Source organism: Lathyrus oleraceus, chromosome 5, assembly GCF_024323335.1.
Source record: "Lathyrus oleraceus cultivar Zhongwan6 chromosome 5, CAAS_Psat_ZW6_1.0, whole genome shotgun sequence".
Taxonomy (NCBI): domain Eukaryota; kingdom Viridiplantae; phylum Streptophyta; class Magnoliopsida; order Fabales; family Fabaceae; genus Lathyrus; species Lathyrus oleraceus.
In genome coordinates this window covers 365,948,013-365,961,729 of record NC_066583.1, presented here as the reverse complement: position 1 = coordinate 365,961,729, position 13,717 = coordinate 365,948,013, and the positions used below count along the sequence as shown (strand labels likewise).

Genomic DNA, 13,717 nt, shown 5'->3' with positions numbered 1-13,717 from the left:
GTTCATTGAATTGTTCCATGACAGACCTCGATTCAACCATTTTGTAATTGTTGAAATCGGTTACCAGGAACTTTTTACTGGATGAGTCCTCTGCCATGTACTTGGATTCGAGACAATCCCACAATTCCTTTGCAGATTCTATGTTTTGATAAATATCAAATAAGGGATCAGACATACCGTTAAGAATGTGCCCTCTGCATATGTAGTTGTCGTTCTCCCATTTTGATCTACGTCTCAGATTTTCAACTGTGTCTTCCTCCAGAAGTTCTGGAATCGGTGTAGACAGGACGTGCACCACCTTCAACGTTGTCAACATGAAATGCATCTTCTTTTGCCAACGCCTGAAGTCTTGTCCTTGAAATTTGTCCAATTTTCCGAAGTTTGTAGTCATCTCCTTGACGGTGCTTCCTCCAGCCATGATTATCAGAAAATACTTTGTTCGTTTGTTAGAAAAATTGGGTATGATAATCCTGGATAACTTCGAAGAATCGTGTTCGTACACTTTCCGAACAAAGTATTTCGACCCTATTCTTGCCTGGGTTCACGAAATCTTTGTGGGGATAATTCTTGAAGAACAATTTATTTCTGGCAAAGAGAGATGTTCAGGAATGTAGAGAGAAAGTTTGATTTCGTTATCACTTTCCAAACTGAGGCCAAATGACTCCTTATATAGGAGATCAATAACAGAAACCGAAAAGACGCAACTGTTCAGAAACGGTTACGTCGGTTGGGAAAGGATTCGAAATTCAAAAGAAAATTTCGAACGTTGGAACCCCGTTTCAATTATTCGCATTCAATTATACGTTTACTCGACGAGCGTGCACTCCGCACTACCCCTAACTCGTTTCCAAGCTTTAACGCATAATTGCATCGGCCTATAGTAAATCACATTACTACTAAAATACATTGATGATATTAAAATCACCAACACACTTCAAGTGACGAGGACATGAAGAAGGAATTTTTTTTTTAATATTTTAAATACTTTATTAAATACTAATAATAATTAATATAATTGATTTTTAATTATTAATTCTATATTTAAAAATCAATTATTTCTATTATTAATATTCTAAAAGTTAATCATTTTTATTATTAATATTTCAAAACTAATAATATCACAATTTTTTTATTATCATGAAAAACTATAATTATTTACAATTTATTTTAAATATTTTTTTATAATTTTTTTTAATTAAATCAATTATATTAATTAATTATATATTTAACATTGAATGTAATTTATTTATTTATTTTCTTTTTAAAATATAAGTTATGCAGATTATTTGAAATGATTTTGGTTTAAATTCCTTAATTGCTAATCATGTAGTATATATTTAATATCATTATTTCAAATGATTCATGTATTAAAAATATTGGAGTTATAGTATTAAATGAATAGTCAATGAATGATTAAAATTTGAAGGATATTTTCTCAACTCATAAAGATACTAAAAAAACAAAAAAAATTCAAATTAACTATATAATTTAGAAATAACTTTTTTTATAATAAATTAAAAAATACTGTTTATGACTTTAGATTCATCCTAAATAAACAAATAAAAATTAATAGATATTTTTAAATTTGAAATATTTAAGTATATAGATAACAGAAAATTTACATAAAATACTTTATTAAATACTCCATTATATTAATAAAATGTATTTCTTCCATTGTAATTCTTAAAAAAACCAATTATTTCTATTATTAATATTCTAAAAATTAATCATTTTTATTATTAATATTTCAAAAATAATAATATCACAATTTTTTTATTATCATGAAAAACTATAATTATTTACAATTTATTTTAAATTTTTTTATATAATTTTTTTTAATTAAATCAATTATATTAATTAATTATATATTTAACATTGAATGTAATTTATTTATTTATTTTCTTCTTAAAATATAAGTTATGCAGATTATTTGAAATGATTTTGGTTTAAATTCCTTAATTGCTAATCATGTAGTATATATTTAATATCATTATTTCAAATGATTCATGTATTAAAAATATTGGAGTTATAGTATTAAATGAATAGTCAATGAGTGATTAAAATTTGAAGGATATTTTCTCAACTCATAAAGATACTAAAAAAACAAAAAAATTCAAATTAACTATATAATTTAGAAATAACTTTTTTTATAATAAATTAAAAAAATAATGTTTATGACTTTAGATTGATTCTAAATAAACAAATAAAAATTAATAGATATTTTTAAATTTGAAATATTTAAATATATAGATAACAGAAAATTTACATAAAATAAAATAAAATACTTTATCCATTATATCAATAAAATGTATTTCTTCCATTGTAATTCTTAAAAAAACCAATTATTTCTATTATTAATATTCTAAAAATTAATCATTTTTATTATTAATATTTCAAAAATAATAATATCACAATTTTTTTATTATCATGAAAAACTATAATTATTTACAATTTATTTTAAATTTTTTTATATAATTTTTTTTAATTAAATCAATTATATTAATTAATTATATATTTAACATTGAATGTAATTTATTTATTTATTTTCTTCTTAAAATATAAGTTATGCAGATTATTTGAAATGATTTTGGTTTAAATTCCTTAATTGTTAATCATGTAGTATATATTTAATATCATTATTTCAAATGATTCATGTATTAAAAGTATTGGAGTTATAGTATTAAATGAATAGTCAATGAATGATTAAAATTTGAAGGATATTTTCTCAACTCATAAAGATACTAAAAAAAACAAAAAAATTCAAATTAACTATATAATTTAGAAATAACTTTTTTTTATAATAAATTAAAAAAATAATGTTTATGACTTTAGATTGATTCTAAATAAACAAATAAAAATTAATAGATATTTTTAAATTTGAAATATTTAAGTATATAGATAACAGAAAATTTACATAAAATAAAATAAAATACTTTATTAAATACTCCATTATATCAATAAAATGTATTTCTTCCATTGTAATTCTTAAAAAAAACCAATTATTTCTATTATTAATATTCTAAAAATTAATCATTTTTATTATTAATATTTCAAAAATAATAATATTACAATTTTTTTATTTTCATGAAAAACTATAATTATTTACAATTTATTTTAAATATTTTTTTATAAAAAAATTATTATCATTTTTAATTAAATCAATTATATTAATTAAATATAGAATTAATAATTAAAAATTAATTATATTAATTATTATTAGTATTTAATAAAGTATTTAAAATATTAAAAAAAAAAAATCCTTCTTCATGTCCTCGTCACTTGAAGTGACGAGCCCTAACTGCGAAGAATGGGCCTTCATCCCCTCGTCATTTGAACTGACGAGCCCTAACTGAAAAAGGGGTAGATTGGGAAATTATTTTCAGACTGGGTATATTGGGTAAAAAAATTCAATAGAGCTCTTAAATTTTTGGGCTGAGTGATTAGAGCTCTTAAATTTTGTAGTATGAATATGATTTGGAGATTTTGGATGTCAATCAAAATGTGTTAGAATTGTTACTGTTGGCGGGTAGTTAGAGTCCAATTGTGAACCCATGTTTGGATGTTATATTGTTGTTCTGCTTTGAATTGGAACTAAGTTGAAGAGCTTGGATGGTCATAAGGTGGAATTGGTTTGGTCTTTAATTTAAAATGTGAATTATGTTAGTTAGCAAAATTTGTTTTTCTATTAGTGAAGTGAATCATGTTACATTAAGTTAGTTACTGAAGATGGCTTTGTTAATTGTTACCTAACCATTGCCTTGTTATGAAACAAAATTTCCTTGACTTATTGGATTGTTGATCGAACTGTCATCGGTTTTTATGCCGACATTTGGTTGAATTCAAGTGGGGATATGCTCTGCAGGTTTGTTACATAGTTTGACATATGCTTGAAATGCACTTCCACGAAGCAGCAGTCACAAGTTCATGCCCTGTCCCAATTGTTGTTTTGTTTCTTTTTTTTTGTTTTTAAGAATGCACATGAATTGAATACTAAATAGTAATGACATGTCTTCTTATGCAGGTATGATGGCTTGTTTGGAACGTGTCATTGGCACTTGGATCGCATAGAAGATTTGAACTCCACCGAGCTGTTTTGGACTTAGATTAAATGATTGTAATGAAATAATTTGGATGTATTTATGTATGTTAGATGATGAATTGGAATGTTAGAAATGGTTGTTATGCGAAGTTGCCGTCACGGACTTGCTTGAATCTTGAGATGACTATGTACATATGCTTTAGAAATTAGTAAAATGTGAGAAATGGTTTTGAATGGTTTATGATGTAATGGAGTTTGGGAATGAATTTGGTTTTTGTATTTTGTTGTAATAGTACAGTATGAAACAAATGGAATCTAGAAATAGAATAAATTTGGGATTGGAGATGGATATGAAAAACAAAGAATGGGCTCATTCTAGGACAACGCCTTCATGGCCCATTAGAGAATGATCGCAAAAAGTAGCTTGAAATTCCAAATTTCTCTTGAATTGACATAACCTGTTTCAATCCAAAATAATCATGAATTTCCATCCTTGTCTTGAATTATCAAGATTAACTTGAATTTCCAAACCAACTTGGGTCGATGATCAAATAGTTATGGACACTTATGCCGAATGCTATGATCAAATACGGTTTCACATGGAAATTAAATGGCGAATGCTATGATCAAATACGGTTTCACATGGAAATTAAATGGAATTAAATTCAAATTTGGACACATGATGACATAACTAAAATCAGAGATTATTATGATATGCACCATGATGGATGAATGACCTTGACTGAAAATGGATCGTGGTCAGTGCGACACGACATATGGAGTCAAGAAGCAAATGGATGATTTGAATGATTAATGCTGTGAAACCATAATCTTCTAGTGAACTTAATGAATGACATGATGCAGACAATCCCTCCCTTGAGCTAGGGTTCCACAATCCTTAACCCAAACCATCAATTTCAGACACGTCTGATCAAGGTTTTAAACATGCACCAAGCAATGAGGCTCACAACCCTTATGAATCACCAAGCTAGGGTTCTAGGTGGACAGGATTCCAACATACCAGTTCCAAGACAATCCCTCCCTTGAGCTAGGGTTCCACAATCCTTAACCCAAACCATCAATTTCAGACACGTCTGATCAAGGTTTTAAACATGCACCAAGCAATGAGGCTCACAACCCTTATGAATCACCAAGCTAGGGTTCTAGGTGGACAGGATTCCAACATACCAGTTCCAAGGACTCAAGTGTCCACCAACTAGGGCTTTGATTAATTACCAATCCAGAAGTTTATCAAACAGAGCATTTGAACAATACCCATCCTTGATTAGGGTTTCAGATCAAGTACGAGGCTCCACCGACAATATCTCAAACCATGGGCCCACAACTAGGGTTTAGAAACCCGGTTCATGCATGGAGGTCGAGCAACAAGATTCCTCCATACCAAGAATTAAGGTTGCAACCCACACGATGCGCAATGCCAAAATCTCCAGTCCAAACCTACTTTGTTAATCGGAAACCTCTATAATGTTTGTTAACACGTGTTGGCGACGATGAATATGCATGAGGCGTGAATGAGGTTAGATGGGTCTCAGGCTATGGGTTAGATGAAAAGCAAAATAGGGGTTTGATATTTAGGTATGCTTCTACTTCTATTGAATATGGAAGAATAGGCTGAGGAGAATCTGGAATGAACTTTCGAAGTTGAGATATGTGAAAAATGTCATGCATTTCTGATAGAGAATGTGGTAAGGCTAATTTGTAGGCTACTTCTCCAATCCTTTCTATAATTTGGTATGTCCCTACGTATCTCAGACATAGCTTCCATGACTTAAACGGTCCTTTCAGTCTCAACCTCGGAGTCACCATCAAGAATACATGACCACCTTCATCAAATTCCAATGGTCTTCTTCTGTGATCTGCATAGCTCTTTTTGCGATCTTGCACTTTCTTCATCTTATCACGGACCATCCTTATCTTTTCTGTAGTCTCTTGAATAATCTCCGGTCCTAAGATTCTTTCTTCACCAACTTCCGTCCAACATAGAGGCATTCTACATTTTCGTCCATACAAGGCTTCTTAAGAAGCCATCCCGATACTTGCATGATAACTATTGTTATATGCGAATTCAATCAATGGTAAGAGCTCCTTTCAATTCCCTCCACTATCAAGTACACAAGCTCTTAACATATCTTCTAGTGTCTGTATCGTCCTCTCAGTCTAACCATCAGTTTAAGGATGATTAGACGTACTCAAACACAATTTCGATCACATTGTTTGTTGGAATGCCTTCCAAAATCTTGAAGTAAACTTTGGATCTCTATCGGACATAATACTAGTTAGAACACCATGCAGTCTTACGACTTCTGAAATGAATAACCATGCAAGATGACTTGCCTTGTAAGTAGTCTTCACGGCCAAGAAGTGCATGGACTTAGTTAACCGATCCACAATCACCCAAATTGAATCATAACTACCTTGGATACGAGGTAACCCTACCGCAAAATCCATTGAAATATTATCCCATTTCCAAACTGGAATCTCTAAAGGTCACAATAAACCACCTGACTTCTGATGTTCGATCTTTACTTGCTGGCATACTATGCATTCCGACACATACTCTGCAATATCCTTCTTCATTCTAGGCCACAAGTAGTTCTTCTTTAAGTCTTGATACATCTTTGATGAACCTGGATATATGGTAAACACCCCCCCTGTGAGCTTCCTCAAAAACTTTTCTTTTCAGCTCGACATCATTCGGAACACAAATCCTTTAATTAAATAGAACGACTCCATCCGATGACCAAGCGAAACCTGGTTGAGTCGACATCTGTTGCAACTTCTCATCTATCATTTGTCCATGTCGGATCTCTTCCCTTAGGTTAGAAGTAATATTCAAATTTCCCATTATCACACCATCATGTGTCCAGCTGAACTGGAGATTAAGATCTCGGAACTTTTCCAACAGTGCGTATTCTAACATCATTAACTCGGCCTTATGCATCTCTTTCCGACTTAAGGCATCTACAACCTTATTCGCTTTCCCCGGGTGATACATAAGCTCAAAATCAAAGTCCTTCAAATACTTCATCCATCTCCTATGTCTCATGTTTAACTCTTTCTGGTCAAATAAGTATTTCAAACTCTTGTGATCGTTAAACATCTCAAAACACATTCCATACAAGTAATGTTTCCACACCTTCAATGTAAAAACAACAACAGCCAGTTCAAGATCATGAGTCGGATAGTTCTCTTCATGAAGCTTCAACTGACGAGAGGCATAAGCTACAACCTGACCACTCTTCATTAACACCCCTCCTAATCCTTTCTTAGAGGCATCACAAAATACTTCATAAGACTTACTAGAATCAGGGATGATTAAAACAGGAGCAGTTGTTAGCTTTTCCTTCAAACTCATAAAACTCTGCTCACACTTTGAATCCCATTTAAAAGAAATTTCCTTTCGGGTAAGTCTAGTCATTGGTAAGGCTATCTGCGAAAACCCCTTTATAAACCTTCAATAGTAACCTGCCAAACCCAAGAAACTCCTGACTTCAGAAGCATTCTTCGGTCTTTCCCAATTAATAACTGCTTCGACTTTAGATGGATCCACTGATACTCCTCCTTGTGATATTACATGACCAAGAAACTTCACTTCGCTCATCCAAAACTCACACTTACTTAGCTTGGCAAAAAGTTATTTCTCTTGCAGTACTGATAGAACAATTCTTAGGTGTTCTCTGTGCTCTTGGGGAGTACGGGAATAAATAAGAATGATGTCAATAAAGATCACCGTGAACTGGTCCAAGTGAGGTTGAAATATCCGATTCATATAGTCCATGAAAATAGTAGGGGCATTCGTCACACCAAACGACATCACATGAAACTCATAATGGCCATATCGGGTTCTAAATGCGGTCTTTGGTACATCCGAATTCTTAACTCTTATTTGATGATAACCCGATCGTAAATCAATCTTCGAGAACACATAGACTCATTTCAACTGATCTAACAAATCATCTATCCTTGGCAGAGGATACTTGTTCTTAATGGTGACTTTATTCAACTGGCGATAATCAATGCACAACCACATACTAACAACCTTATTCTTTACTAATAACACTGGAGCTCCCCATGGTGAGACACTAGGTCAGATGAAATGCTTGGTTAACAACTCTTCCAATTGATCCTTCAACTCTCTCAACTCGAGCGGTGCCATACGATACGGAGAAACGGAGATTGGAGTCGTCCCAAGTATCAGATCAATAGAGAATTCCACTTCCCTTTCAGGAGGAAGAGAAGTGACATCCTCGGGGAAAACTTCGGGAAACTCACAAAGGATAGGAATTTGTGTAACATTCAGATTGTCGCTAGATTCCTTGGTGAGAACCAAGAGAACTAACTTTTCCTTTTCAAATAAGAAATTAACCATACCAACTGTACCTTCCAAGATAGTAGTTAATACATCCTTTGGAGTAGCTTTACTAGATGGAATGATGAGTAACTTATATTCACATCCAATAAACACCGAATTGGCGGAAAGCCAATCCATCCCCAAAACCACGTCAACCTTCGTAAGTGGTAAACAAATCAGATCAATCTGGAAAATTCTACCATTCACCGAGAGCGAAATTTTTTCACAAATCAACGGTGTCTCAACCACATCATCCATGGCGGTAGTAACCACCATAGGAGGAGACAAGGGAATTGCTTGCAAGCCAAGACACTTCATGCACTGAATTGATACAAAAGAGTGTGTCGCCCCACAATCAAACAATACAAAACAAGGATGATCATGGACGAGACACATACCAGCAATCAAGGCATTGTTGCTCTTAGCCTTCCTTGCATCCAAAGTATAAACTCGACCAGTGCTCCTCCCCTGCATCTGATCCTTATTTTATGGACACTTTCTAACCTTGTGACCTTCTCCTTGAAATTTAAAACACCTAATTACACCACCATTACATCTTCTGAAATGGAACTTCTTACACAATTGACATTGCAGAGGATGGTTAGGTTTTGCAAGTTGCACTTGTTTTCCTTTGGAAGGTTGAGGTATAGGCCTAAGCTGATGACTTGGTCTTCCCTGGTTCTTCTGGCTAACTCCATATTGATCCCTATCCTCTTGAACCTTCTTCAAACTATTCTCAGTGACACAACATTTTCTTTGCACCCCTACACAGGTAGGGAACACACTTTCTATGTTGGGTGTCCCCCCCCCCCCCCCCATAAGCCTCCATAGGATTTAATCCACCATAAAACTCAGGAGGATTCATGCAAAAAAACACCAGAAATCACCACCCAAAGCTTCTTGTGGAGTCACTTGAGGTTGTTGACCACCATACAACTGTTGCATCCTCTGCTGCATGAATTGGTTATGTGGTTACTGCATCTGTTGCACAAACTGAGGCCATTGAAAACCCTCACTACCACTCGGTGGTTCCGAATCTGAATTCTGAGTTCCGAGTCTAACACGACCTCTGCGTCTGCCATCCATGATCCTTAATGTCATTCAAATAGGATTAAGTTGATCAGGATAAATACTATGAATATAACATCAAAGACAATGATGACAATACACATATGAGGCAGAAAGAAATACTTATAATATTTCATGGCTAGGTCGAGGATACAACCTGCTCTGATACCAATTGTAACACCCACATATAATATATGTCTAGAATATATATTATACATAGTATAATAGTGGTACTGAAATACATAAGCGTCTAGCGGAAACAGTGTACATATTACATGCCCAAAAGAAAACACTACATGACACTAAATATATACAAGGGTGCCTAAGATAAACTAGGAGCTAGATCATTATACGATGATCTCAAAAATATATACACAGTGGAGTAGTCATCCAAATATCCGGTAAGCAAGACATCAATCTATCTTGTCCTTACCCTCCGCCTGCTCAGAACCACCTGGGGTGAGATAATAATCCCAGTGGGTTCCTTATCTTATGGATCCACTCGGCTCTACAGGGATTTCTAATCAAAATCCAACTCAAGTCAACAAGGGAAAGAAGACTTAAGTGATGGGGAATTGACTCGTAATGTATGGCAACATGCACCTGAGTTATCGCAACTCAAACAAGATCATTATTCAGATTCACGAAACATCAATCCCCGGGCGGACCTACGTCTAGGACAAGCCCAGTTCATGCATGCTCGTATGATTTGACTTTCGCGGTGGATATCGGGTCCTCTATGAGTTCCAAACTCATTTCAAGCGACCGTCACCCGTATGGGCCTCTAACCCACTTAGGGTATCTTTCACCGTATGGGCCTCTAACCCAATTATGTGTCAACCTTTCCCCCACGTCCTCCATGGTTGGGGCTCAAACCCAATTGAGACATGAATCATCGGTCTCACATCTTATTGCTTACTCATCTAAGCATATTAAATAGAGATGTGTACCACCAAGGGCAAAACATTCTGAATACATGATCGGTTCAACAAATCATAACAAGATTCATTTATCACAGGTGACTTCATTCACCAAGATACACAAGCAATAACATGGCATGTTCCATACAAAGCGTCTCACTCTCAACTATGACAACAATTCGTTCACAACCTCCACATAAGCGTCGTACGAATGAATGTCGCCTACTAATGTTATCTAAGTTATAAGTCTAGCTTATTGCCTAAATTGATCACTAGGTTAAATCACTAAATTAATTATATAATTCTCACATTAAACATTGATTCAATACAAACATAGCATCATAAATAATTAATGGTTGAAGGAATGCGCTTAGAAACCTTTAAGAAATGGATTTTGAAGTTTTTGGCATAAGCCAATCGATTGGTTGAGGAAGCCCAATAGACTGGTTCCTCTCACATCTCTGTTTTTCAAAGATTAAAAAGGATCAATCGATTGATCCTCAGCGTCAATCGATTGCCTCATGATTTCCAACTTTTCCAAAACATAAAGTTGATGTAATCGATTGTAATCCCCTGTCAATCGATTGGCCCTGCTAAAATTTCCTTTTATGCAAAACAGAAGGTTTGGCCAATCGATTGGAGGGGTGTGTCAATCGATTGGTTCTCAGTAAAATTTCACATTTTCCAGCTTTGGGTGTGTGACCAATCGATCGACTTGGAGAAAACACTCAGGACCAATCGATTGGTCCTTGCCATATTCCCAAAAATCCTTTATGTAACACTTGGATTCCCACCTGCATAACTTGTTTCTTTTCTAATAGATAAATCCACTTCTTTTACAAACCAAACCCATCATACAACATACCTATACATAGATGTATCATGAATTTCAAGTTCATAACCATAACCATAACCATTCATTTAGTCACTACAATCATGAAGAACATATCAAAGCACATGTTCATGGGAAATCAACAAAATCAAGAGAAAACATTCATCATATAGGATGGATTCTTATGATTCATCTATGATTCTACAACTCTAATCTCTAGAAATCTTATGGTTTCTAACTAGAACTCACCTCAAGAAATGGAAGATGAGAAGTTGTTGAGGATGAGATGATGATATGAATATGATGGGGATGATTCCAAGCCCTTGATTTCTCCAAGCTTTTCTTCTTCTCCTTCTTACTAGCTTGTTTTCTTCTTGCTCTTATTCTTCTCAATCTTATCTTCCTTCACTCTCTAATTTTTCCTTTTTTCTCTGCATGTGCTTCTACTGATAGCTAGATATTACAAGGCAAGTGGATTTATAACATGTGGTGATGAATGAGTCATAAAGTTAGAAACTAGTGGCCAAGAGTGGTCTTGGAAAATAAGTAGATAGGATTTGTGGATAGAAACAAATATGATAGTAGAAACAAACATCACAAGTATCACTAACCATAATATTTGTTCGACTAGAGCAACTGACCCATTATTAGTGTTACCAAAATGTCCTAAATAATAAAAGGTCAGTCCCAAATAATATTAACTAAGTCAATCTGAATTCACTATTTACTCTACTTATCCCAACTGATAGCTTTTAGAGTACATAGGAATTTGGGTATTTAAGGAAATACGGGGTATTACATTCAGTAAAATCAAATTGTGACATTATTTTAGAGGGTAAAAATCAGGAAGAATCAGAAGTGGATCAAATAAAGTCCTTCAGTAAATTGTGGAAAGTGCAAGTTCTAGTAAATATCAATGCTTTTGGATGGAGGGTGTTTTTGAACAAGATTCTTACTAAAAAAACTCATCAAAAAAGGATTTTTCCTTTCAACTCATGAAATCTCTGTGTTCTTTATTTTTAGGAAGAGAAAATTTTGAAGCATCTGTTTTTCCAATGTAAGGTGTTAAAGAAGATATGCACAGGCTTGGAAGCTTGGTTGGGCATCTCTGGATGTTATGTATGCCCAATTTTAAAGAGATTCATCTTTTTTTTTTTTTGAGAAGAAGCCTTAGGAAAAAAATCAAATCAAATAAGGAAGGGGTTATATGGCTGGCGGCACTTTGGAGCATTCGGATTCTCATAAATGACATACTCTTTATGGAGTTGTATGAAATATGCTTGACTAGTTTGAAAAATTAAATTGATAGCTTGGAAATGATCAAATTATAAGATATTTCTCATTCCAACTTTAATTTCTTAGATTTTTGCATGGCCCTTTTAAGTTGTTTACCTTAAAATTTTGTTAATTTGTAACCTTTTCGGTAATCGAACAAGAGTAACCATTGTACTCTATAGGAATGAAAACCTACTTGAAGAAAAAAAATTGACATCGAATAAGCCATAAACTTTTATTGGTTAGATTAATCTAACCCCCACCTTAAATGATGTTGAATTGAAATGTTTTTTTAGAGTAAATAAAGTTAATGACTATTAAAAAGTTACATAGTTTCATTTACATTCATAATTTTACTTTCCCTCAATTTTTACACTCACTCTTATTCATTTTTATATGATTTTTTTTAGTTCAGTTCATCTAATTAATCAAACAAATATATATATAAAAATATTCATTTGCACTCCGGTCTCATCCCTTCCATGCGTAGCACCCTTACCACTGTGTTATATTGCTTGATTGACATTTTTATCTTATATATTAAACTTGATTAGAATATATTTTATTTTAATATATTTTAAACTTTTTTATTACAATTTTATTTTAAAAACATTTATGACACTTTTAATACATAGTTATTTATAAAAATATGTATTTAGTATTTAATAATATTAATTAAATAATAATATATGATATATTTTATATTACTAAATTATATAGTAAATTAATATTATTAAATTTGAAATTATATAATAAGCATGTTACATATAATTTAATTAATATTTAATTTTAATTAAATATGATTTGTTTGATTAATATTTAATTGAATTAAAAACTACCTTTTAATTGATTAATATTTAATTGAAATATGATTTAATTTAAATTTATTTAATATATCAAGTTGATATATTTATTTAAATAATTAATAGTTAAATTAAATATATTCAGTTAATATTTAAGTAATATACTATTTAGTTGATTAATATTTAGTTAATTAAATTTATTTAGTTAAATTAATATTTAAATTAATATATTCATTTAATATATTAAAATAAATATATTCAATTAATTGTATAAGATAAAATTGTAGATAAATTAATTGTATAATATATTCAGTTAATACTACCAATAGAGTAAGTGTTCATTTTAAAATAACTACCAGATAAATTTGTTACCTCTTTTTTAGGATATTTTAAATTCAAATATTTGTT

General features: G+C 32.3%; 1 protein-coding gene and 1 long non-coding RNA gene across 2 annotated transcripts; one reads left to right on the top strand and one right to left on the bottom strand.

Annotated features, from left to right (window-relative positions):
- The first annotated feature begins 3,429 nt into the window (after nucleotides 1–3,429).
- On the top strand, nucleotides 3,430–4,318 carry LOC127079216 (uncharacterized). The gene is made up of 2 exons (XR_007787907.1): nucleotides 3,430–3,920; nucleotides 4,022–4,318. It is a non-coding gene; the product is annotated as an uncharacterized LOC127079216 (long non-coding RNA).
- A 3,829-nt stretch (nucleotides 4,319–8,147) lies between these two features.
- On the bottom strand, nucleotides 8,148–8,885 carry LOC127080737 (uncharacterized). Its single transcript, XM_051021034.1, has one exon. The coding sequence runs from the start codon at nucleotides 8,883–8,885 to the stop codon at nucleotides 8,148–8,150; it is 738 nt and encodes a 245-aa protein (XP_050876991.1).
- Between the last annotated feature and the right edge of the window lie 4,832 nt (nucleotides 8,886–13,717).

What these genes read in the sequence shown, in the direction of transcription:
- LOC127080737 (XM_051021034.1), bottom strand. Translation starts at nt 8,885, where the DNA reads ATGCAGGGGAGGAGCACTGGTCGAGTTTATACTTTGGATGCAAGGAAG.